The sequence below is a fragment of the Actinia tenebrosa genome, unplaced genomic scaffold (genome assembly GCF_029948245.1).
Source record: "Actinia tenebrosa isolate PJP-AT-01 unplaced genomic scaffold, QUT_ActTen_1.0 PGA_scaffold3__52_contigs__length_22856419, whole genome shotgun sequence".
In the NCBI taxonomy this organism is placed as follows: domain Eukaryota; kingdom Metazoa; phylum Cnidaria; class Anthozoa; order Actiniaria; family Actiniidae; genus Actinia; species Actinia tenebrosa.
Genome location: NW_028292580.1, coordinates 20,947,863 through 20,974,123, shown reverse-complemented (window position 1 = coordinate 20,974,123; position 26,261 = coordinate 20,947,863). Strand labels below are relative to the sequence as shown.

General features: G+C 37.3%; 2 protein-coding genes across 2 annotated transcripts; both read right to left on the bottom strand.

Annotated features, from left to right (window-relative positions):
• Positions 1 to 190: 190 nt before the first annotated feature.
• LOC116297651 (uncharacterized) lies at positions 191 to 16,760 on the bottom strand. Its single transcript, XM_089036041.1, has 5 exons — positions 16,679 to 16,760; positions 12,915 to 15,107; positions 5,497 to 6,817; positions 4,433 to 4,470; positions 191 to 3,726 (listed from the first exon to the last, which is right to left on the bottom strand). Exons 1-5 carry the CDS (start codon positions 16,743 to 16,745, stop codon positions 1,322 to 1,324), a joined length of 6,024 nt encoding a protein of 2,007 aa, XP_088892167.1. The 5' UTR covers positions 16,746 to 16,760; the 3' UTR covers positions 191 to 1,321.
• Positions 16,761 to 18,447: 1,687 nt separating this feature from the next.
• Positions 18,448 to 25,389, bottom strand: LOC116297669 (uncharacterized). Its single transcript, XM_031705942.2, has 8 exons — positions 24,855 to 25,389; positions 23,381 to 23,631; positions 22,552 to 22,687; positions 21,515 to 21,740; positions 20,937 to 20,971; positions 20,046 to 20,305; positions 19,491 to 19,569; positions 18,448 to 19,118 (listed from the first exon to the last, which is right to left on the bottom strand). Exons 1-8 carry the CDS (start codon positions 25,150 to 25,152, stop codon positions 19,021 to 19,023), a joined length of 1,383 nt encoding a protein of 460 aa, XP_031561802.2. The 5' UTR covers positions 25,153 to 25,389; the 3' UTR covers positions 18,448 to 19,020.
• Between the last annotated feature and the right edge of the window lie 872 nt (positions 25,390 to 26,261).

Here is a 26,261-nt window from a genome sequence, read left to right as displayed (position 1 = left end):
GTTTGAGATATTCATAATATTGTTGCTAAACCTAGTTTTTCTCGCGTGAGCGAACAGTGTAAAGGTCAATAACCCATTTAGTATTAGCTACAGCATTACTGAATTATTTCCTCCCCTCCCCCTACCGTAATCACCCTCTGTGCTGCTACGCAGGCTATAGCCCACTAGAACGAAGGTAGTCACACTTCAGTTGACCAATCAAATTACGTGTTTTTTCTTAAAAATATTTTTGCAAAATATAACATTACACGAAATAGCATAAATTGCCATTTAATCACAGGTAGCCCAATCTAGGTTACTGTGTTGGCATGTGATAAGAAAATGTATGACGATACTTAAAAATGTCAATAAAATCGTCAAAAGGTGGAATAAAGTAAAGAAATCTTAGCTGAACTTTGAAAAGTAGTACCTCTTTCGCCCTGTGTACTTAGATTTTGGATGAGGGGAAAAACGTTAAAAATCATTAAAACGTTTATAACATGAGACCACAGAAACCTAGCTTGGGCTACCTGTGATTAAATAGACTGAGATTAGCAAAATCGGATTTTTTTTATTCTAAAACTATATTTTTCGTAATAAAAAGTCAATTGCTGTTTAATTAGATAACTAGTATGCGCATACTTTGCAGAATTTTTATATAAAGTAGTTTTTAGCAGATATCATATATAACAATTTATAAGTGCTGATCGCTTTTTAAGCTTTGTGAATATAAGCCTCGAACAATAGATCTAAAATATTTACAGGTTTATTAATAATGCAATACCATCGCTCATTTTGAATAGGACTGGGGGAACTGGGGAGACGAGGAGAGCTAACGCCTTACCTTCCCTCTTCCTCTCTACTTCCTCCGCCTTGACCCGTTACCCCGTCCGTCCGTTCCCCTACCTTACTTTCCACACCTTGGATGGAGACTAAGATTTGTAAAATCTATGACGGCGACGTCAACCGGAAGTGTAAGTATTTTTTGTTTGATGCTCTGTTCATTAAAGATTTTATTCAAAACATTGTCAGTGAAGTCAACTCATCCACATGGAATACAGCTTTGCCAGGCGCGAAACCCCAAAACGGAGTTATTCAAACTTCCGGTTGACATCGGCGTCGTTGATTTTGAAAACCTTAAACACCCTAATATGTCTGCTACGGCGCCATCTAAACAGTTTTCTTTTTTTGCTCGACCAGCTCGTATGCCGAAACTGGACACTATATGGAAAGGAAAGCAGCCGAACATGTTTTGGTAATATTTTTTCAGTAGTTTATTTTACTGATCTACTCTATGGAAGCTTAATTTCAAAACATTATGAATACCTAATTTCTATTTTAGTCAAACGTTCGTTACCACGATTCCGGCCATCTTCGTATTGTTTTCAGAACCTTGTTCTTCTTCGAGATCATCCTTACTTTTCGTCGTTTCTTCGAGGCCCTCCTTCTCTTTAAGGTCATCAGGGTCGTCAGGGTCCTTATTTGTAGGTCCATCGTTGGCTTCGTCCTTCTGCTTGAGTTCCCCTTCTGCTTGATCTTTATCTCTATGTTCTTCATCCGTAGAATCTTTTGGTTCTTTGCTGTCAAGGTCATCTTTATGCTCATTATCAGGGCCGGACTCTTCTTTAGGTTCGTCATCTGCATTGTCCTCGTCTTTCTTTTTCTCGTCAGTAGAAGCGTCATCTTTTGGCTCGTTATCTATAGGGTCTTTTAGTTCTTTATCATTAGGGCCTTTTTCCTCAGGCTTATCATCGTTAGGGTACTTGTCTTTAGGTTCGTCATCTGCATGGTCCTCGTCTTTCTGTTGCTCGTCAGTAGTAGAAGCGTCCTCTTTTGTCTCGTTTTCGATAGGGTCTTTTGGTTCTTCATCTTTATGGTCTTTCTCCTCAGTTTCATCATCAGTAGGACCTCTTTCTTTAGGTTCATCTTCAGTAGGGTCTTTATCTTTGGTCTCATTATCGACTGATTCCTTCTCTTTAGGTGCCTCATCATTTGTTTCCTTTTCTTTATCCTCAGACGTCACCTCACTTGACCCACCAACACTCTCTTCCTTGGGATCACTCTGTAGAGTTTCTGATAGCTTATTGTCTCCTGAGTCATCAGTTTGGGAGTCCTTGCCTTCTTCTTCCTTTTCTTCGTCTTGTGTCTCTTTCGTGTTTTTATCTTCATGCTCTTGGTCTTCAGTTTCTTCAGCATCAGAATCTTTGTTTTTCTCGTCTTCCTGTAGAGCAGCACTTTCTCTCGATTCCTCTTCCCTCTCATCTTGTGGTTCTTGCTCTTTTTCATTTGGCTTGCAGTACAAAGAAGGCTCTACCTGCACCTCAATGGCGACCTTTTCCCTTTTACTTCGTTTCAAAGCATCCTTTTCTCGTTTCTTCTTTTCCTTCTCTTCCTTCTCCTTTCTCTTTTTCTCTAACTTCTCTTGCTTTTGCTTTTCTTTTAGCTCTTTTTCTTTTTGCTTCCTTTCTTTTTCTCTTTCTTTCTTTTCTCGTTTTGCCTTTTCTTTCTCTTCCTTTTCTTTTGCTTTCTTTTCTTCTTTGCTCATGGGCTTTGGGATGACAACAGGCATCGCGGCTTGCCCCAACTTCTCTTCTTCTTCCTTTTCCTTTTCTCCATCCGGTTTGTCCTTGGTTGCACTTTCTTTTTCTTCTTGATCTTCACCTGTTTCCTTTTTCTCTTGCTCATTTTCTCTCCCTTCTTGCTCTTCTCTCATCCTGTCTTCTATGTCTTCTTCATCCTCCTCATCTTCCTCTTCTTTCTCCTTTTCCTCTTTATCCTCTTTTTCCTCTTGTTCTTTTTCTTTGTCGACTTTAGGTTCTTCTCTTTCCTTTTCTTGATCTTCGCCTGCTTCTTTGCTTACTTTTGCCTCCTCTTCTTTCGCTGTGCCCTCTACTTCTTGTCCACCTTCTTCCTTTGTTGTTTGTTCTTTATCAGCTTCTTGTTCCTTATTCTCTTCACTGTGTGCCATCTCTGCTAACGTAATGAAAGCCAATGGATCCATTGTCATTGATGAACTTGTGTCATCCTTTCTCTCTTGGCCATCTTCAAATCCATCCACAGCTGCCTTGATATCTTCTTTTTGACCTTTCTCTTCTTCCGAACTTTTCTTGCCATCCTCTTCTTCATCTTTCTCCTTTTGATTATCTTCAGCAGAATCTTCTTTTTGTTGTTTGTCCTTTTCTTCTTCATTTGTCTGTTCCTGTTTATCTGCAGAGACTGGTTCATCAGATTCGTCTTTTTTGTCTCTTACTTCGTCACTAGTATCCTCTTTACCAGATTTTTCGTTCAAATGCTCAGCTTTAGTTTCTTCAACTTTGTTTTCTCCTGGTGTAGCTGTTACTAATCCTGTCATTTCAAGCGACGGCTTGATTTCTTCTTTTTCTTTGGATTCTTTTTCTTTCGGATGCTCCTCTTCTTTTCCTTCCTTTACAGTTTCCTCCTTTGCAGTTTCCCCCTTTGCAGTTTCATCCTTTTCTTTTTCTTCCAGATTTTCTTCATGAACATCAACTTTAACGTCTGCTCCGAGCTGTACATTTTCAATGTCAACTTTGGCTTCATCCTTTGGCTTTCCTTCCTCTTTTTCGTCTTCGTCTTCTTTCTTTTTCTCGTCATCAGTTCCGACCACTACAACAGCAACAAGTTCATCTTCGTTCACGTTCTCTTTCTTTTCTCCCTCGGCTTCTGCTTCTGCCTCTTCCTCATTTATTACCTTCATTTCCATTAGATTTGCAGCGGCATCTTTCTTGGCTGTTAAGAAAATAAAATTGTACTTACATTGTAGTATAATGCGTACAATTTACAAAATAGTCCCCTTCACAGTTCCCTGCGCCATCTTGAAAGGTAGCCGTGACGTGCCTTTGCATCGAAGCGCGAAGAACAGTTAGCTTGCAATGATAAAGACATGTGAATAATTGTCCAAGGAATTAAAAAAGGTCTCTATCATTGCAAGCTCGCCATTCGCTTCGCTTAGATGCAAAGCCACGGCTACCAGGGAACTGTGAAAGAGACTATTAATATAAATTCACTTTTTCAATATTCTTTTGTATTCTGATCTAAGGCTAACAGACGAGGTTAGACTTAAATACAGTAAACACATAACTTCAAGTTCAAATTTACTCTCGAATAATCATGTTCCGTTCCAAGTGATAAATCTCGGTCCCAGCGATGATCCATGAGGAAACCCCAGGTTCACCCGTCATCCATTTCCCCAATACCATGTTGGTGATTCTATTTCCTAAACCCAGTAACCTAGAGATGACCCCTGGAGAAACCCCATTTTCACCTTTCTATTTCCCAATTCCTGTGACCTACTGAGGAACCTTTGAGCAATACCATGTTGGTGCTTCTATTTCTCATTCCCAGTTATCTATAGCTAAATCCCAATATATCAAATCATAATAAGCAGCCCTAAAGGCACCTCATAAAGTTAACAAAATCTCTGTTGTTGACATACCATCTGGTATATTTTCCAAGTCCATGCTTCCTCTTCTCCTACAAAAGTAATGAAAAGCAATTAATATCTAAATATTACTTCAGAGAATGAACTTCGGAATGATATTTTTGTACTGAAAAGTCTTCTTCTACTAAGCATCGTATTGCATCGGAAGCAAATCAATAATAATAATAATAATAATAATAATAATAATAATAATTATTATTATTATTATTATTATCAACTCGAAATGATAACCTTGTCCTGAAACGTTATTCCTCCTAATTAGTTATAACAACTTTTAAGTTGTTACGATACCACTGAACAAACGTTTTTAAGTTTCACTGAATTGATTTAAATGTTTTGTTGCAAAAATATGGACTGATCTAACATTGGCCACAGTGTAGTTGAATATCACTTAATATAACCAAATAACCAAAGGAAAAAATGATGTAAGAAGCTACTTGCTCTCGTGACCACCAAAATAACTTTTCACACGTGAGACAAACAGCACGGGCGAATTTGTTTTGGCAGACCCCTCCGTGTTTACAAGTAAAAGACAGACCTAAGTCGATGTTCATCAAAGGAAAAAAATATGTAGTTTACAGTACTAACGTGTACGAAATGCTAACTAGGAAACAGAGTTCAAGCTTGGTGTATAAAGCACAAATGATGGCCATAATAAAAGTAAAGACAATGACTCACTTTGCAACATTGAGCGCGATATTGCAGGCAATGCCGCTGAAATAGAACCTTTTTCTACTTCAATAACACGGCGTGCAACAATTACGTCGTGTGACGGGCTCTGAACATCGATTGCCTTCCATATTACGAGCAATGTAGCATGGTGTCGGTCGGTACTTAGGTTGAACACCATATAATAACAAAATGTATACAGTTCAGCTGACCATTTGGATGTTAGGCCTTAAAAAAGGTTAATTTGAATGGCCACATAACATTATGGATAACATTAGGCTCATATACAGCTACTTAGTTGAAATGCTGCTTAAAGTTGGTGGGTGACTTGTATTCATCCCTTTTTGATAATTATGTTACCTACACGACCAGCACTAACATTCACTTACCTTTGTTTCCGGATTATTTTGAAAAGGATCCATCCCAACACGATATCAATGGCGAAAAACAACACACATAAGAGAACGATAAGGACGATAACTTCGGTGGTGATTGAATGCTCACCATCTTTTCCACTCAATATATGTGGAGTTGTAGTCGTTCCTACGACTGGGTGTGTTACTGTTGTTGTAGCTGTTGTTTGCGTACGTTTTGGTGTTGATTCCAACGATGTTGATGGTGTCGTTGACGGAGTAGCTGGTGACGATTTCGCCAATGCAGTAGTTGTTGATGCTGCCGACGATGTAGTAGATAGTGATATAGCCGTTGATGCTGTTGTTGCCGCAGTTGTTGTCGATGCAGTAGTTGATGATGAAGTAGTCGTTGTTTTGGCAGCTGTCGTTGCAGTAGTTGTTGGTGAAATAGCCGTTGTCGCTGCAGTTGTGGTTGCAGTTGTCGATGCAGTAATTGTTGTTGTGGCAGTTGTTGATTTAGCAGTTGTTGTTGCAGTAGTTGATGGTGAAGTAGTCGTTGTTGTAGCAGTTGTGTTTGCAGTTGTTGTTGCAGTAGTTGATGGTGAAGTAGTCGTTGTTGTAGCAGTTTTGTTTGCAGTTGTTGTTGCAGTAGTTGATGGCGAAGTAGTCGTTGTTGTAGCAGTTTTGTTTGCAGTTGTTGTTGCAGTAGTTGATGGCGAAGTAGTCGTTGTTGTAGCAGTTGTGGTTGCAGTTGTTGTTGCAGTAGTTGATGGCGAAGTAGTCGTTGTTGTAGCAGTTGTGTTTATAGTTGTTGTTGCAGTAGTTGATGGTGAAGTAGTCGCTGTTGTAGCAGTTTTGTTTGCAGTTGTTGTTGCAGTAGTTGATGGCGAAGTAGTCGTTGTTGTAGCAGTTTTGTTTGCAGTTGTTGTTGCAGTAGTTGATGGCGAAGTAGTCGTTGTTGTAGCAGTTGTGTTTACAGTTGTTGTTGCAGTAGTTGATGGTGAAGTAGTCGTTGTTGTAGCAGTTTTGTTTGCAGTTGTTGTTGCAGTAGTTGATGGCGAAGTAGTCGTTGTAGCAGTTTTGTTTACAGTTGTTGTTGCAGTAGTTGATGGTGAAGTAGTCGTTGTTGTAGCAGTTGTCGTTGCAGTAGTTGATGGTGAAGTAGTCGTTGTTGTAGCAGTTGTCGCTGCAGTAGTTGATGGTGAAGTAGTCGCTGTTGTAGCAGTTGTGTTTGCAGTTGTTCTTGCAGTAGTTGATGATAAAGTAGTCGTTGGTGTAGTAGTTGGCGACCCTGTGGTTGTTGTTGTATCTGTGGGTGTCGATGCAGTAGTTGATAACTTTATGGTTGTGGAAATTGCTGTTAACGATAAAAGAATAAATTCTATTAGGCAATGAAGATAAAAAACTCATGGAGTGTCAATTTCTTGATGGTTCTCAGTAAAATATAATTATGGTCCTAAATAAAATGATAATGGTTTATTTAAAGATGGAATAAGAGGATCTCGATATATGTTAAACAAGACCCTGGTGGCAGAGTAGACCGGGTTACCTGGTTTCAGAGACTCTAAGAAGGAGAAGTGAAAATAAGTTGCAAATTTTCGAAAAACAGTGAAAGAGCTGCTAATGTACAATGACAGCCAAATTGGGCAACACGTTTATGCCACAATTTCATAATGATCGGGAAAAAATATCCAGTTTCAATTCCAGCAGTCCAGCTTGAACTTGAACTTCAAATTGAAATTAATAAACATTTTCTAAAAGAAAATTTTCATTTACGAGTAAGCTAGAAGTTGAAATACGATCGATCTCAAACGAAGGCCAAAAATGCACGCGTTTTAGAAATTTATTTTCATCATTTTATTAGTCTTAATAACAAAATCAAAACTCAAATAAACTTATATGTACCTAGTATTTATTTGTAGTAGCATAATAGTGACAGTTGGCACGTGCTAATTGATCGGACTGTAGACCGTAACCCTTTATCAGAAGCCCACAAAGGTCTCTTGAGTAAGGTCCCGAAGTCCCCTGGCTACTATTGCGCAACATTTCCGTTTTCTAGTGGAGGAATCTGGACGGAAAAAAAACACCAAAAAGCAAAGGTGTTTTATGACCGGTTTACCACAGCTAACCCGCTAATTAAACACCATTTTGCCGCAGGGTAGGTTACTTGCTATTGGATTAGTAATATAGCGTTGATATACAGGTTGCACTGATCATGAACCGTTAAATATAAAACAAAATGGCGAAGAAGTATTTAAAGAAACACTGTCTAGAGTCATCACGTATGCTGTTTCCGCCATGTTGGATGACACCTGGTACTGAAGGGTATTGAAGTTTTCAAAGGTTAAACTCAAATAATAGTAATAGAGGATATTACATGGGCACGCGGAGATACGAAATTTATCTTCGAGTGTTGAAAAGATCTCTCACGAGTGAGCGTAGCGAACGAGTGTGAGATTTTCAACACGAGAAGATAAATTTCGTATCTCCAAGCGCCCATGTAATATTCTGTTTATTATATAATTATCAATGAAGTATGTTTTGGCTTTTTCAGGCAATTCTTTCCGTGTATTTTTGAATAGCCATCGCAATGGTGTTATTTTCACACGTGAAAATAACATGTTATTTTCACGTGTGAAGATATCAATTTTTCGAAATAGAGAAAAATAGATATTTCATTGGTAATTATATAATAAAATAATATATTTCTAAGGTTTTTCCATTATAGAATATAAAGTGATTATTTACTTCATTGGCCCATGAGTATAGTCACACAGGATAACAATATGTATACATAATAACAGACACTAATTAATTCCATTGTATTCTTTTATCTTATAATAATAGTGACTATTCATACAAGTTACACTGGCCAAGTGAAATTTAAGCTTGTTTAAAAGGCAGCAAAGCTGAGGTATTACGGATGTTGGCTGGTAGGCAATTCCATGTTTTTGCCCCATTGTAGCGAAAAGAAGATTGATACTTTGAAGTTTTTGCCAACGGTAAACGGAGCAGATCTTCGTTTCTAGTATCATAATGATGGAATTGATTAGAAAACCGGAATTCATTTAATAGGTATGCCGGGGCTAGATTATTTAGCCATGTGTATACCAGCATACAATAGGACGTTTGCATGATGGCGTCGTTTGACTCCCACTACCAAGATGCTTTGCGAATTTTCTTTCTTATTTAAATTTGTATTCCCTCATGAGAATAGTAAGACAATTGGTGCTAATCAACTGAACAAAAGAAAGCGTGCAAGGGAGTCTGGTAGTAGAGGTCAATGACGCCATCGTGCAAACGTCCTATTCTGAAATTTTCTACGAGACTGTAAGCTGGGCCAGGAGAAGGTGAAATGTAATTCATTTTGCCTGATTTTTCTGCCCTCTATGATGGCAGCAGCGCGCCTCTGTAACCTGTCTAGATACTCTTTCCTAGTGTTACTGCATCAAAGTGACACATGCATCTTGGAATGTGTCGTAAAAATAAGCTTAATACAGAGTTATTTTGGATCTGTATTTTGCCTTTACGTAATTTGCAATCTTTCGCATTTCCAGTTTCCAAGCTATTTGCATATAGACAGCTGCATGTCGTGCTTTTACTTGTCGTGTTAGCATGATACAAAGTAGTAGACAATAATTTCATTGTCTCCATTTTTTTTACTTTGACTATTATTCGCTTATTGAACGACTTCGTTTCTGGAGCCAAGAAAAAAATCACGTAAAATTAGTGCAAAGTAGTGCTTTTCCTTTTAGTTTCTTACAAATAAGGCCATAGTTTTTTAATGAACTGATTTAAAAATATTTGCACAGGCATGTATTATGATTTATCTAACACTATTGAATATTCAAATGTTTAATATTCCGCCGTCGTATATTCGACTGTATTACACTGGTCCTTCCCATCAGGCATTGCAGTCTAGGCATATCTTCAACTGTGCGACTATATACTTTAGTTATAGTTTGCACTTGTATTTTCTCAACCAAAGGTTAGCTTGCGTTCAGCCGGTACAATTTTTCTCGAAATTTTGAGAGAAATGTTCGTGTGTGTATACTGGAAAGTACAAGTGTCACGTGGGGTATTTCATGGCATGACGCTCGAAGCTATTATATTGTATAACTTGTATACGATGAGACTATATCAATTGACTGCACACAGGAAACCAGGGGGAAAAATATTAGAACTTTATAATGCTATAAATAGTAGAAAATCCTTTGTTTTTTATTTGGTATTTAATAGAGCTTGGCGCTCATTCTCTGTTCTGAATTCTGATAAGAATAAAACTTTAGATATATATCATAAATGTTTAAATTATAACAGTAATGATAAATAAAAAGGTAAATTATACACCGTGGAAAGATGAAAAAACTTACTGACGTTAGTCCTTCGTCGTACTGTTTCATTAGAAACACCGACGCAGCTCACACTAGTTTTTAGCTAGTTAAACATATCTCTTCTATATGAATTATAAATGTATAGTTTGATTATTTTTACGATAACCAATCGGGGAAAATATATACTTTGTTGGACCCCTACTAACAAAAACACTCCTTACTGCAGTTTTCGATAATCTGCGAACTCAGACATTTCAACGGCTTTTTGTGGTTTTTCACGTTCACCAGTCAAGAACATAAAAGGTACTGACTGATTATTTTTCAATGGCGGCAGCGAAAAAACAGATTTCAGCTTACAGCTGGCAGCTACCATGTTTGCAGAATACGGAAAACCGCAGTAAAACTTAGTTTTAAGTTATTCCAATTTCCAAACACGTGGTTAAACACGACACAACAATAATCACTGGGCAAATCCAACTGTCAAGCAATATTTTGAACCTACTCCTTGATAAATTTAGTTGAAACTAGCCGATTAATTTAAGTGTAAAATTATATCCCTTAAGTCCATTATGAAATAGATATTAGTACTAGAGATTAGTAGATAATGATTTTATTTTTTTCTTCATTTTTTTTTTATTTGACTGTTAGAGGCTGACTAGTAGATTTTGTTTCCGTTGACTTTTAAAAGTGCAGTCTTCACTCTATTATTTAAAACTGAGAAGCTTTTAGTACTATTCAGTTAGTTTTTTTACCAGACATAAGTTATTGTCGGCATTGTTTGGTATAAACATTTTTGTATATAGTTTCAATAAGGGCGTGTGTTTGAGGATATTTTGATACATATCTGTCACTGTCTCTATAGCCAGATTGTATCATATCTCACATACAGCCATGTCCAATTTGATATTATGCAGTAAGTTAGACTTCAAATAACTTAATATAGATTTAATAATATTTCCAAGCATATAAAATATTTTTTATATGAGCTTACCATGAGTGCTATTAAACGTGATCAAAAGTGAAATCGCTGTGAGTGCCAACACCTTCATTCTTGCCATGCTTTTTACGCCGTTAAAGAAAATCTTCTTATCCTCCTATTATAGCATAAAACTCGTGGTTCTCCTCCTCGTATTAATTCTTCAATATACCATATATTTATCTTTGTATTCTACAAACATCCGTAAAGAAACCATTCGGAGTGTACTCCCACTTTAGCGAAGTGCTTAGAATCGAAAGACACTTTACAACGGCGCTGAAAAGCTCGCATAATTATAATCAACACTATTCAAAAATTAGTAGAACGAAAGTCTGGTTACAAATAAGGAAATCTTCTAACAATAGCGCACGACGTATCAACTTTAGTCCTGTCTTCGGCCTGAAACGGCTTTGCAGCAAAAAATATTTCATTTTCTATAGAATATCTTTGAAATAAGTCATTGAATCAAAAAAATTATTAAGAACATTGGAAACATTGTAATGAATTGAAGATCATTTGTATAGCACGGGAAACACAACTTTGGTTTGATTGAAGTGTTGATATTTCGTTTTCTTTTATTTTAGGTTGACTTCTGGTGGCTATAAATAGCGAAAACGGAGCCAATCCAGTAATTAAAGATACCCGGATGTAACTTTGTAATCAAACATTCTGGGATATGTGGGTACTCTTTTTTTTAATATAAATTTGTTTTTAACCCGGTATTTATTGCTATAATCTTTTGAAGTCATGCTCAATACGCGGAGAAAAAGAAGAAGAAGAAGAAGAAAATAAACAAAAACAAAAACAAAACAAAAAACGTGACGCTTAACTGCTGTTTGAAAATACATAACAAAGTCAAACTATTTATTCTGATATTTTGTACATTTTATCACTATCTGGATAGCGTTATTTAAAAACAGCTGAAAACGTTTCTTGGGGGGTAGGCTTACGCTAGCTTTATATTTGTTCAAGAAAGCTACAATATGTTGTTGCAGGAACGACGGAGCCGGGGGGGGGGGGGGGGGGGGGGGGGGGGGGGGAGGGGGAGAGGGTTTAATTCGACGTCTTTATTTGTTCAAAGACTGTTGGCCAATCAGAATGCGAATTCACACGAATCTATGGTTTGTTTATCTCGGACTTGATATTTACCGAAAGCCAACTAATAGCAGTGCTCAAATCATTTTGTATAAGTTGACTCAAATCAACGATAATTAATTGTTTCGTTTTTAGGCAAATAACTTTTACTTTCATAAAATTTCCATGCGAAAGAAAACCTTTTCTTTCCATGGCGAACCGTTTTAGCTTAGCCCTAGTATTTTGTTTTATTTATCCATGTAAAAAATATATATACTGCTGTATAGTCGAGTGGAGTCGACTTCATTCTATACTTAGTAACCTGACTAGTCTAAGCTTGAAATATCAGCTTATTGAATGATGCATAATTAATGAGGAAAATATATCACGAAGTCAGGTTCATTTGCATTCAATTGTATAAGCATTGATTGTATCACTCAATTCCACTCAAAACGTTTATTAGGAAACAAAATTATACTGATGGAGATATTTTTGATTTTTTTTTGGTTATTTTCTGCTTCATAGGTTCCTGGAAATCCCCTTCTTTAGTTTATTTTATGAAGAAAAAAGGTACTCAATGGAATCTGACATATGATCGGAAACAAATTAAGAAATCTCAGAACTCAGAAATTTCAGAAATCTCAGAAAAATCTCGTAGGTTTCTGGAAGTCCCCTTCTTTAGTCTATTTTGTAAAGAAAAAAAGCTACTCAATGGAATGACATAAGATCGGAAGCAAATTAGAAAATCTCAGAACAAAGAGGAAACGTTTTCAAAACGCAACACGACACATTTCATCGATAAGTATAGACGAGATTCCTGGAGCATTATGGGATTTATAATACTAAACATGGTGACCGTTAGAAACTCTTGTTGTGGTCTAGTTAATTATTACTAGCTATCACGGTCGCCATGTTGGCTGAATTGAACACAAGATCTTAAATTCGCCCTCGCGTTAAAACCATTGTGTTCTTCAAGAAAATTATGGTCGATACACTTAGAAAAAATCGCATGTCAACTGTTGAGTCTTTTTTCTATTCCCAGTGATCTAAAATTCGGTCCCCATGCTTACCTTCATTAGTATTTACTTGTGCAGTAGAAGTTGAAGGTCCAGTAGTAGTTGCTGGTGCAGTAGAAGTTGATGGTCCAGTAGTAGTTGCTGGTGCAGTAGAAGGTGAAGGTCCAGTAGTAGTTGCTGGTGCAGTAGAAGTTGAAGGTCCAGTAGTAGTTACTTGTGCAGTAGAAGTTGATGGTCCAGTAGTAGTTACTGGTGCAGTAGAAGTTGAAGGTCCAGTAGTAGTTACTGGTGCAGTAGAAGTTGAAGGTCCAGTAGTAGTTACTTGTGTAGTAGAAGTTGAAGGTCCAGTAGTAGTTGCTGGTGCAGTAGAAGTTAAAGGTCCAGTAGTAGTTACTTGTGTAGTAGAAGTTGAAGGTCCAGTAGTAGTTGCTGGTGTAGTAGAAGTTGAAGGTCCAGTAGTAGTTACTTGTGTAGTAGAAGTTGAAGGTCCAGTAGTAGTTGCTGGTGTAGTAGAAGTTGAAGGTCCAGTAGTAGTTGCTGGTGCAGTAGAAGTTGAAGGTCCAGTAGTAGTTGCTGGTGCAGTAGAAGTTGAAGGTCCAGTAGTAGTTGCTGGTGCAGTAGAAGTTGAAGGTCCAGTAGTAGTTGCTGGTGCAGTAGAAGTTGATGTTCCAGTAGTAGTTACTTGTGTAGTAGAAGTTGAAGGTCCAGTAGTAGTTGCTGGTGCAGTAGAAGTTGAAGGTCCAGTAGTAGTTACTGGTGCAGTAGAAGTTGAAGGTCCAGTAGTAGTTGCTGGTGCAGTAGAAGTTGAAGGTCCAGTAGTAGTTGCTGGTGCAGTAGAAGTTGAAGGTCCAGTAGTAGTTGCTGGTGCAGTAGAAGTTGAAGGTCCAGTAGTAGTTGCTGGTGCAGTAGAAGTTGAAGGTCCAGTAGTAGTTACTTGTGCAGTAGAAGTTGAAGGTCCAGTAGTAGTTACTGGTGCAGTAGAAGTTGAAGGTCCAGTAGTAGTTGCTGGTGCAGTAGTAGTTGATGGTCCAGTGGTAGTTACTTGTGCAGTAGAAGTTGATGGTCCAGTAGTAGTTACTGGTGCAGTAGAAGTTGAAGGTCCAGTAGTAGTTACTGGTGCAGTAGAAGTTGAAGGTCCAGTAGTAGTTACTGGTGCAGTAGAAGTTGAAGGTCCAGGAGTAGTTACTGGTGCAGTAGAAGTTGAAGGTCCAGTAGTAGTTACTGGTGCAGTAGAAGTTGAAGGTCCAGGAGTAGTTACTGGTGCAGTAGAAGTTGAAGGTCCAGTAGTAGTTACTGGTGCAGTAGAAGTTGAAGGTCCAGTAGTAGTTACTGGTGAAGTAGTAGTTATTGGTGCAGTAGTAGTTACTACTGGTGTAGTAGTAGTTACTTGTGTAGTAGATGTTGATGGTCCAGTAGAAGTTGCTGGTACAGTAATAGTTACTGTTGCAGTAGAAGTTGAAGGTCCAGTAGTAGTTGCTGGTGCAGTAGAAGTTGAAGGTCCAGTAGTAGTTACTGGTGAAGTAGTAGTTATTGGTGCAGTAGTAGTTACTACTGGTGTAGTAGTAGTTACTTGTGTAGTAGATGTTGATGGTCCAGTAGAAGTTGCTGGTACAGTAATAGTTACTGTTGCAGTAGTAGTTACTGGTGCAGTAGTAGTTTCTGGTGCAGTAGTAGTTACTTGTGCAGTAGTAGCTACTGGTGCAGTAGTAGTTAGTGGTGCAGTAGTGGTTGCTGGTGCAGTAGTAGTTACTGGTGTAGTAGTAGCTACTTGTGCAGTAGTACTTACTGGTGCAGTAGTGGTTACTGATGCAGTAGTAGTTACTGGTGCAGTAGTAGTTACTGGTGTAGTAGTAGTTACTGGTGCAGCAGTACTTACTGGTGCAGTAGTAGTTGCTGCTGCAGTAGTAGTTACTTGTGCAGTAGTAGTTACTTGTGCTGTAGTAGTTACTGGTGTTGAAGTAGTTACTGGTGCAGTAGTAGTTACTGGTGTAGTACTAGTTGTTTGTGCAGAAGCACTTACTGATGCAGAAGTAGTTACTGCAGCAGTAGTAGTTACTGGTGCAGTAGTAGTTACTGGTGTTGAAGTAGTTACTGTTGCAGTAGTTACTGGTGTAGTACTAGTTGTTTGTGCAGAAGCACTTACTGATGCAGTAGTAGTTGTTGGTGTAGTAGTAGTAGACACCGGTGTAGTAATTATTGGTGCAGTTGTATTTACTGTTGCAGAAATATCTGCTAATGAAGTATTTGCTATGGAATAAATAATAGTAATATTATCCAATTACGAAAAATGTTACTGATATATTTATATTTATCATGTTTAAATCTCTGTACAAGGTCATTTAGTGTGTATGTTGGACTTTGATTCGTCAAAAATGTGGAAAAAAATATGTTCGATAGTGTTTTTACTTGGCCAATGAATAAAGTGAGTATAATACATTGCAGCTGTAAACACTAATTATATCATTCACGGCTGGTAAAGTAAAATCACTCTTGTAGTTCAGGGCCGTAGCAAGGGAGGGGCTATGGGGGCGCCCGCCCCCCAGTTTTTTCAACTGCTTTGGCTAATTAGTTAAAGGTTACTTCCAAGTACAGCCAAACAGAACAGGAACACGTTTTGTAGCACGCCTGGTAAGTCGACTCAGTTGTCGTTTGCATCATTATTTATTGGAAAGTCGCTATTTGTAAGAGAATCCAAAGGACGTAATTTACAATCCAAAACCCTTTGGGAGAGCAATCCAAAAATGTGTGTGGTGCAAATGAACGTTTGGTTGTCTTTCAATATATATAGGCGTGGCTTGAGAGCTTCCTCCCAATATTTTTTACCTTGCAGATAACCGCCAGCCGCTGACCTATGCAGATCGTTTTTAGCGATAACTGCCTACAGATAACTATCGACTGCTGAAAATTGCTGTGGCATGCTGATAGCTAGAATTAACTGTACGTTCTCGACCAATGAGAATTCAGATAGTGAGTACAATGTATAATAACATTAATTATTTCAAAGCCGTTTTATAATCAGCGGTATTTCCCTGTTGCATCCCATCAGGCATTGCTGTCGATAAATTATCTATACTGGTCAGTTGTATTTGTGTATACTGAAACGCTGTACAAGTGCTTTGTGGGATATTCCATGGTATGTGGGTCAAAACTATTGTATAATTGATATACGATGAAATAAACCTATATCGATGGACTGCAAAATAAATTAGGAAAAAATATCAGAATTTTAAAGTACTAAATACTGGAAAATGTTTTTTTTCTTATTCGTTGTTTTAATAGAGCTTAGCGTTCTTGTCCTTTCTGAATTCTGAAGAGAATAAGATCTTAGAACAGAAGATATATTTTCGATTATTATGTTTCAATAATAACCAATATCGGGAAAAATGTATTCTTTGTTGGATCGCAGGCAAGCAATCTTTTGAACCTACGACTCAATGGTAAATTTTAAACTAGCCGATTAATTTGAGTGTGAAAGTAGCCTTTTAAGTCCATCATGAAATACAAAAAATGAACCCTGAAATGATTTGAATAATTTTCTTTATTAAAACTGAGCACCTTTAAGTAATATTTAATTAGTTACGCCTATTTACGGGATTTATGTCCTGCACTCTTTGGTATGACCATTTTTGTATAATCTTTTTAAGGGCGTGTGTTTGAAGATATTTTGAAGTATTCCTTTCCGTCTCTATAGCCAGACAGATATCTCACATGCAGCTATTTCCAATTTAATACTTATACAGTAAGTTAATCTTCATAGATTTACTTGGTTTAATTGATTTATTCAATTATATAAAATAGCTTTCATGATAGATACTTACTCTGAGTGCTATTCAAGGTGATGAGAAGTGAAAACGCTGCAAGTGCCAACACCTTCATTCCTGCCATGCCTTTTTTACACGAAAAGAAAATCTTCTTTTCCTTTTAAATATATACTATAAAACTTGTGGTTCTCCTCCTTGTACTGAATCTTCAATACATCGCTTATTTATCTTTGTATTCTACAAACTTCCGTAAAGAAACCATTCGGAGCCTACTCCCACGAAGTGCTCCGAATCGAAAGACACTTTACAACGGCGCTGAAAAGCTTGTATAATTATCAAGAAGATCAAAAATATTGCAATGAATTGAAGGTTATTTGTATAACTTGTGAAATACAACTTTGGTTTTATTCAAGTGTTGATATTTCGTTTTCTCTAATTTTAGGTTGAATTGCTTTAAACATCAAAAAACGGCGCCAATCCTGTAATTAAAGATACCCGGATGTAATTTTCTAATCAACATTCTGCCGAAAAGAAAGTTTTTTTTGGAGTGCGTTCTTTCAAGTTTTTTCTTCCTTAAACATAAAACTGTTATTTTAAACCCGCTCCTTATTTCTATAGTCTTCTGAAGTCATGCTCGAAAGTTAACAAAGAAATATAATAATATTCAAAATCTAGAACCCCAGAACAGTAACCTACTGGACTCGCCTCAAACTAGAGATTAGAGGGTTTTGAAACATCTCGTTTATACGGCAAATGGTAAACAAAAAGTTCTTCAAAATTAGTGGGGGAAAAAAATCGAAATTTTTTTCAAGTGGTAGATGAATAAATCATAATATTGATCGACGATTGTTTTATTTTTAGGCAAATAACTTTTATTTTCATAAAATTTCCATGCGAATGAAAACATTTCTTTCCTTGGCAAACCGTGTTAGCTTAGGTCTAGTGCTTTTTTTATTTAAAAAAAAAAAATATATATATATATATATATATTTATTTATGCTATTGTATATAAGCGAGCACGAGTGGTCAATCGTGTGTATGTAGTTTGACATCCGTGACTGACCTATCGCTATATCTATCGCTAACCAGACTAGTTCCGGTTATCACATTTTGAATAATTAATGAGGAAAATCACGAAGTCAGGTTCATTTGCATTCAACTTTATAAACATTGATGTGATCACCAATCCAATCTCAAAACGTTTTAGTAGGAAACTTAATTTTAGTAGGAAAATTATACGGATGGAGAGAGTTATGTATATTTTCAGTTGGAAGGGTTCCTCGCGGAAGAACAGCGAACTTGTAGCTGAAGGAAGTCCCCTTTATTTTATTATATCAAAGAAAAAAGCTACACTCAATGGAATGACAACTGAATTAAAAAATCTCAGAACAAAGAGGTTAATCTGTCAAAACACAACAAGGCATATTTCACTGTTAAGTATTGAAGTGATTCTTGTCGTAGTCTTATTATTTCTTGTTATCATGGCCGCCATTTTGGCTGAATAGAACACGAGGTTGTTTTAATCGATCTACACCTACTTGCAAGAAGGTTGTCATACAAGAATAGAGAAAGGAATACATTAATAGACAAAAGAAAAAAGTTCAGCTTAAGTGATCTTCTTTTGTTTTTTAATATAATTCCTATCCCACTAATGTTCTATTTTCGTATGACAACGTTCTTGCAAGTAGGTGTATATCAAACAACATGGCTACCACTTTTGCAATAATATAAGCACTCGTTTGGTATTTCATATTTCTTTAAAAAAAGCAAATTACTTAAATATATTCATTTGTTTCTATTTTTGTATAGAACACCAGCTCACAAGATGAATTTAAAATACATTTATTATTAATTTCAATTTCAATTTCAATTTTAATTATTTTTAATGCACATTTTATATTCATACGATAATTAAGATAAGATTCTTTGTATCACCCACGTGATTTTATAATCTTTATTGAAGCCAAGCTTTCGGACTAAGCGTCCATCATCAGGGCAAGTGGCTTAGTCAGAAAGCTTAGCAATCATTTTAAGTAATGCTAGAGCTTTTCCAGGAATTTGAGGAGCATGCGCTGTAAGAACCCTGTTTTAATAATGTATTCTATAATCTTCATATAATATCTACAAACCTATCAAATTCGAAAACTACAAAGCTCCATTTCGTAATTCTTTTGAGTGAATATTTAAGATTTATCACCAAACATATTAAATTTTTTAACAAACTATTCCCGATCATACGAACTTGATTTTGATCTAAGTCGTTCATTCGGACATAAAATATTTTAGATTCCAGAGGACAAACCGCTGGCTAGTAGTGACAGCTCGTAATTTAAAAAAAAATCTCTGACACAGGAATCCCAAATGTTAAAAACAATCTATCTTTATATCAATGGGCTTTTTTAGCCAATTTTTATGATTGACTCAGGATCTTTGTATGCCGTGTTTTCGAAGTCTATAGTGTTACCGTCTTGAGCTGCACTGATCGCATAAAGGCCACCTAAATGGAAGCAAAATAAACTTAGTTACCATAGTAACAGGGATACAATATTCAGACTCGCGTCAGCTCAGTTCTATTTTAAGCCCCGCCTTGGGGGATAAGAGAAAACGTTTCAGCTTCTTGACATTGAAACCTACTTCCTCTCCTCACACAATGCCCTAGTCAAATCCAATCCATCTCAGTCAATTAAATCCAATCCATCTCAGTCAAATCCAATCCATCCCAGTCACATCCAATCCATCCCAGTCACATCCAATCCATCCCAGTCACATCCAATCAATTGCAGTCACATCCAATCAAGTCCTGTTTCATCCAAAGAAAGACAAATGATACCAAAGACAATAAAATATCTTAGTATTTATTAGTTTTTACCTTCATTTGGAATTGTGGGATTAGTTGGGTCCTCATAGTCAGGTGATTCGGCCAAGCCAGACTCATCTTTCGCCGGTTGCTGTAAAAATCAGAGAAAATAAGAACAAGAAGCAAAGCTAGTACTATGAAAGAATGATTTCGAATGAGCATCCTCGGTTTTCGGCAGGTATTAAGAGAAACCAGAAAACCCAGAAATAAACTCTCGAATGAAGAAACAGACTCATTAAATAATTATCATTATACTAATTTCTAACAGCCCGCTTTCTGTCTAGTTATTTCTTGGTTTGTTTATTGTTAGATCGTTTAGTTTTTAAAAATATTTTTCAAGTTTTATTGATTTTTCGTTTTCGAGGGCCATACGTTAGATGACTGAGGGTAATTATTTCAACATCGTAAGATAAAGATTTGAATAAAATTAATTAATTAATAAATGAAAAATGTCGAGTCCAGGAATCAAATCCTAGACCCCAGAGGTGAGACAAGTGCAGTAATCATTACAAACCTTCGAGACCTCATCGGCAAAGGGTTCAATATTTAAGTCTAATATCACTATACCTGTATAGGAATGGCGACAGTCTCATAAGCCAGTCCACGCTTGTCATGTGTTTTCATCTGTAAAACAGGTGAATTACTGTTCTTAGTCTCTCTGTTCAGCGGTGTGTATACTGGAACTTTACCAGATGCGTCACGCATTCTTGTGTTCTGGACGATGGGCTGGTACCTACTAGAAGTATCTGGGTAGTCATAGGTGGGTGTCTGCCCATTGACTGTCACAGGAAGACTTCTGTCTTGGCCAAGATCATATGTTGGGTTGGCTAGAAAAAACCATTGATGAATTATTTAACAATTATTCGCCGAAGGCAAAGTGACTATCGGGATGCGAGTCTCCGAGCGGCGAGGTAAATATTCCCCAATAATCACTGAGCCTGAGGCAAATATTATTTTAGTATAAAAACACAGGTGATTCTTTCAAAAAAAAGAAAAAAAAGAAGATAAAAGGCATTTTTTCCCGGTAACAGCAACAAAGCGGCTGACCGCCATTTTGGATTTTCGCTCGAGGTAATTATAGTGTGATAGTGTGAGTACCTTGACCAATCAGCGCGCGAGATTTTCTATAATCACCTGCGTATTTTTACTAAAATCAGATAATAGGCTAAAAATGTAGACAAACTAGTGCGTGGTGGTTGGCTCAAATTCTACACACTTCTATTAAATGTTCAATTTAAATTTTCGAAAATAAGTCATTAGTAATTCTTGTGTGAAATATAAATTAGCGTGAATAAGCTAGATTTGTCATTTTTGTTCACGAGTCATTCTCTTGAGTAATATTTCTTTGTTTGCACATAAAGAAGGATACAACTCAAACTTTAAGGATCTTATTCCCAAGGGAATGACAAGTGGTCTGGATTGAGGAGACATTACAGTAAAATAGTTTCATCAATCTACCTTCGCATTCTGCTCCTTTAGAAGGTTTTTCGTCACTAAAATGGAAAAAATGGTATTATTACCACAGTGAGATACTCCTTTCACACTCCACAACTAACGCTGAAAAATGACAATGAAGGCACCGGACTTCATGCGACTGTTGGACACATGCAAGATTCCCAACCATATCCAGACAGAAGCGTCCTAAGGCCGGAAACGCGCCTAATAGGAAAAAATGATGATGATGATGATGATGATGATGAAGATGAAGATGATGATGACGATGATGATGTAGTGGTGGTGGTAATGATAATGATGGCGGTGATGATAATGATGATGATGAAGATGATGACGATGATGATGATGGTGGTGGTGATGGTGGTGATGATGATGATAATGATGGTGATGATGGTGATGATGATGATAATGATGGTGATGATGATGATTAAAGATACTTGCACCGAGCCCACGGCTTTGGAACGGGTTAAAAAAGGAGTTAAAACTTGCATTCCATTCAGTTGATCGGTTAGGGAAGCAAGGGTGCGCTTCTCATTATAAAATCAAACCAGAATCTACCCAGTTCAGTTATGAACACTTACTTCCTCTTTCTTCTGAGATAGAAAACTACCAAAGCAATGATGACTATTAGAACCAAGATGGCGCAGATAGTAAGGCCGGCAATCAAGCCCTTGTCTTCTGACTTGCTTGAGTTCTTCCCTTTATCAGACTGCGAAGGAGAGGCGGTTGTAGATGACTGTGGTGTGGGCGATGATGACTCTTTGGGTGCAGACGATATTGGCGTAAGGGTTGGTTTGTTACCATTGACTACAGGAAAAGAAAATTATTCTTGTCTTAAAATTATTCTGGTATAGGTTATATGTGGTGACGAGAAGGAGACAAGGAAGGGCCCTAAGGCAACCTCTGGGCTGATCAAAATCAAGGCATGGCTAACTCACAGATCGAACCCTAAGGCAACCTCTGGGCTGATCAAAATCAAGGCATGGCTAACTCACAGATCGAACCCTAAAACAACCTCTGGGCTGATCTAAGTCAAGGCATGGCTAACTCACAGATCGAACCCTGAAACAACCTCTGGGCTGATCAAAGTCAAGGCATGGCTAACTCACAGATTGAACCCTAAAACAACCTCTGGGCTGATCTAAGTCAGGGCATGGCTAACTCACAGATTGAACCCTAAGGCAACCTCTGGGCTGATCAAAGTCAAGGCATGGCTAACTCACAGATAGAACCCTGAAACAACCTCTGGGCTGATCAAAGTCAGGGCATGGCTAACTCACAGATCGAACCCTAAAACAACCTCTGGGCTGATCTAAGTCAAGGCATGGCTAACTCACAGATCAAACCCTAAAACAACCTCTGGGCTGATCTAAGTCAGGGCACGGCTAACTCACAGATTGAATTGTAATTTAGCTTGTAAAGTTTTGCGGAGGAGAAGAAAACCGGAACAATCCCTCAAATCAAGGGAGAGGCATAACAACCTTTGCTCATGACATATGCGATGGCAAGTTTAGGATTTGAACCTGAGACCCCAAAGGTGAGAAGTGTACTACCGCTACTGCCACCTTCGATTTCCCAAAAAGAGTAACCTATTAAGTTACTAATTCATGACACTTACAGTAGTGTGACCCAGCGGATTTGAATATTAAGTATGACCCAATAGTGTTCTTGTCGTCATTCGATTGACCTTTTAGCTGACAAGATATCTTGAGAGCAAATATGAGGCCTGTGAATTGTTGGCCTAGTGACGTCCACTAGAATCGAAAAAGAAAGGGAAAATCTTAGAATCGGAAAGCATTATTTAGGGATTTTCTATACTTTTCCCAAAAATTCTGCCTTGTGAATTTTTCAGCAAGGAAAAAGGGGTGGGTAATGGGTAGTGGTAACCTTAGAATCAGTTCCAAGGTGCGACGATGCTCAAGAGTTATTTTATACTTTAAACAAGGCGACGTTGCAAGCAGCGTGGCTTTCACCCAGCCAACACAACAATCAATATAATACCGACCACGGGAATTAGTACTTACATCAACTGGGCCCAGTTGTGCGAATGGTAGATAGCGCCCGACGGATAAATATTATCTAGTGGATAAATTTATTGGATAACCCCATCGATTTATCCACTGGATAAGGATTTATCCGCCAGATAGCACTATCCACTTTTCGTACAACTGGGCGCTTGTGCATAGCTTTCACGCGCTACACTCGTGATTTAAAAGCAATTGAATGCAATCCTTTCATGACGTTATTCTGTGGTCAATGAGAGAAGCAACCATAAAAAGAGGACTCAATTTTCATACGCGCGACGAATGCGTTAGTTGGACTCAGAAAACCTGTGTTTTGGCTTCGTCAAGCAAATTTCCAATAGTGTGAGTTATAAATTGTTTTGATTGACAGGCGCCAAAACCCGAGACATCTGGTCACGTGATCATGGTGTATACTTTACTAACCTTTAATAAGATGTTGCTATCATCTTCAGTAATGATAAAAGCATCCTGTTTCCTATTTGTCGGCCATATTTGATACCAATTTCCCACGTAAAAGTACAGAGAATCTTTCTTGATAATATTACAGTTTTTAATGTAACTCCCAATGAGACATAATGTATAATTGATAGAAGGGCTTGTGATATCGAGGACTGGCATAACACGGTGGAAATGTGTCTGACAATTACTATCATCCGTCACACGAAATGAAGCATCTGTAAACAAAAGAAATGTACGTTTCAATCTGCGTTTGTCTGTAATGACGTCATCAAGAGTGATGACGTTGGAAGATACGACGTCATTTTTCTAGTAATGACGACAGAAATGATCAGGTGACCGAAATAGCTTATGACTCTTTTGCGTGACAACTTTTTACTGGTTTACAGGAAGCCTGAATAACTAACAAATACTGAAATGAAATAAAAAAATCATCAATGAAATCTAGTGGTTTCACATAGTGGCTCTTTAATATAAATGGAATTTAGAATTAATTTATTTGCGGAGGTAATAAAAATAAGAAAACTGGAGAACGTGGATAGAATCCCCAGAAACATAGAAGTACTAAACTAATGAATAAACAATTCAATTTGGCACCAGCCGGACAAGACAAGCGAGAAGAACAGAAACAATAGCGCTTGACAGCTTCATTGATCATGCAGAAGAAACGAATTGAAATGATCCTTACTGTCTAAACCTTGTGGTTCTTAACAGCATATCGAATTATTAAAGACACACTACCTGAAAATATCTTACAGTTCAAGCACATATTTTACATCATATTTATAGTATATATTCTCTTTAAACCTAAGTGATAGCATAATATATAGTTTTAGGCCTCGTGTGTTTAACTAAACGACATTATTTTTAATTGTTAAAGTGCACATGAACCCTTTGACAATACTTTCAGTACTGGTTCTGCATAAAGTAAATAGTTGATTGGTAAAATATTTCTTGATTTAAGTGATGCGTCTCTAAGTTATGAAGGTTTATACTTCCAATATGTAAATGATGGTGACGTCAGGTAAGGTATTTGAGTGTTTTTGTTGTAACTAGTAATACTAAATGCTGGCCATTTTGAAAATAAAAGTTTTAAATAGCTTTCATGTAAACCATGAGTAAAATAATGATGCTTTTTAAATACTGTATCTATGAACCAGTTCGATTTTGTATATTTAATTAAGCCTTAATAGACGTCACGCTCATTAGCATATTGAAAGTATAAACCTTCATAACTTAGAAACGCATCACTCAAATCAAGAAATATTTTACCATTCAACTATTTACTTCATGTAGAATCAGTACTGAAAGTATTGTCAAAGGGTTCATGTGCACTTTAATGATTCACTAACAGACTTGAACTGATTAATTCAAATTATGCAGACAATACAATTACCTAGCTCATCATAAACCTACCACTTTGTGGTCGATAGTTTCTTACCTTTTGTTGGGAGGCTTGCGAGAAGATTGGAATGAATTTTGCTGTTCTCTAAACATGTTGTGTTGTGGACCACAAACGTCTTACCATAACCACACGAACATTTGCAGTTGTCCATCCATGTCCCTCCAACTTTAATATCTTTGTATTTCCTGCAAAAGTTTGAATCACATATCTCGTCTGGGTTTGTAAAAATATCACCATCAACATACTGCCGCCGTGTTACATTTTGAAAAACACTTTGAACGACGAGAATTTGAAGAAGAAGAGGAAGAAGATAAACCAGTCCTGAGCAAGTCATAACGAGTTGGTTCTTGTCACACAACAACTCCACAACATGTAAGACAACGATTACCCATCCAACAAACTCTAGAACTTCTTCTAACCAGATTCCATAAAAGCGAAAACTCTCATCTCAGAGCTCCGTGCAGGGGATATAAAACGACCTAGATTTTACACGGAAACGCAGCTGAGGTACTAGCTGAGGTGTAGTGAACTACGTATGAAAGATGACCGGAAGTACATTGTAAAATCTTGTCTTCAACATCCGGGGATTCTTGAATCAGTCAAAACAAAACCAAAAGTTTATATAGAAAAAAATGTCTCGTGATGGCGAATACGTCAATAATATGAGTGACGTAATGCCTGCTTTCCCCTTTAAGTTTTTTACCTATATTTGTTCACAGTTTCCTTGTTGAAACTTTTGTTTTAGTTTACTTTTTCCTTTTGCTTATAAAACCATGCCCATGCTTGGAGGGCCTGGTAAAATGAACAATCGCAAGTTCCTTAGGCTGCGTTCATGATGTATGGCAGAGGGGGGAGGGGGGAGGGGGGAGGGGGGGACGTGAAATCTTTAAATGACAAAAAATTCTTAAGCCCACCCCCCCTCCCCCCCCGAAGTCCCCAAAAAGATAACTATCCCCCCCGGGCAATCTCTCGTAGCTTCTTCTAAGAATTTTGCATCCCCCCAAATCTCTGAAAAAAATGTTCAAACCCTCCCCCCCCCCCCCCCCCATTTTACTGGCAAAAATTTTTCCGATCCCCCCCTAAATATCACCTGTCCCACAATTCTTCTCGGTCTCAACCGAATTTTAAGAATTTCCGATCAGATTTTAGATATCTCCAACCGATAACTTTTTTACAGCAGTGTACAACGTAAATTACGCGTTTAAACCTAATAAATTCTAAAACTATAATATTTAATGTATATACATATATATATATACATATATATATACATATATATATACATATATATATAAATGGTGATAGCAGAAGAGTATTTTTAGAATAAAAACTTTTCACTTTCACTGGAACCCTTCAATAATGAGCAATAATGGCAAAAAGCGCCAAGCACTAGACTTTCGTATGAGCTTTGATCCCAATTTTCGTTTTGGTTTAACACTCAAA

Excerpts from the sequence above, each read along its gene's own strand:
- LOC116297669 (XM_031705942.2), bottom strand. The coding sequence starts at position 25,152 with ATGACTTGCTCAGGACTGGTTTATCTTCTTCCTCTTCTTCTTCAAATT. Across the intron at positions 21,741-22,551 it reads ATCCGCTGGGTCACACTACT|TCAATGGTAACAAACCAACC; the intron begins GTAAGTGTCATG and ends CTTTTCCTGTAG. Across the intron at positions 20,306-20,936 it reads TAAAGGAGCAGAATGCGAAG|CCAACCCAACATATGATCTT; the intron begins GTAGATTGATGA and ends GGTTTTTTCTAG.
- LOC116297651 (XM_089036041.1), bottom strand. The coding sequence starts at position 16,745 with ATGGCAGGAATGAAGGTGTTGGCACTTGCAGCGTTTTCACTTCTCATC. Across the intron at positions 4,471-5,496 it reads AAAATAATCCGGAAACAAAG|GAGAAGAGGAAGCATGGACT; the intron begins GTAAGTGAATGT and ends TTACTTTTGTAG. Across the intron at positions 3,727-4,432 it reads CTTGGAAAATATACCAGATG|CCAAGAAAGATGCCGCTGCA; the intron begins GTATGTCAACAA and ends TTTTCTTAACAG.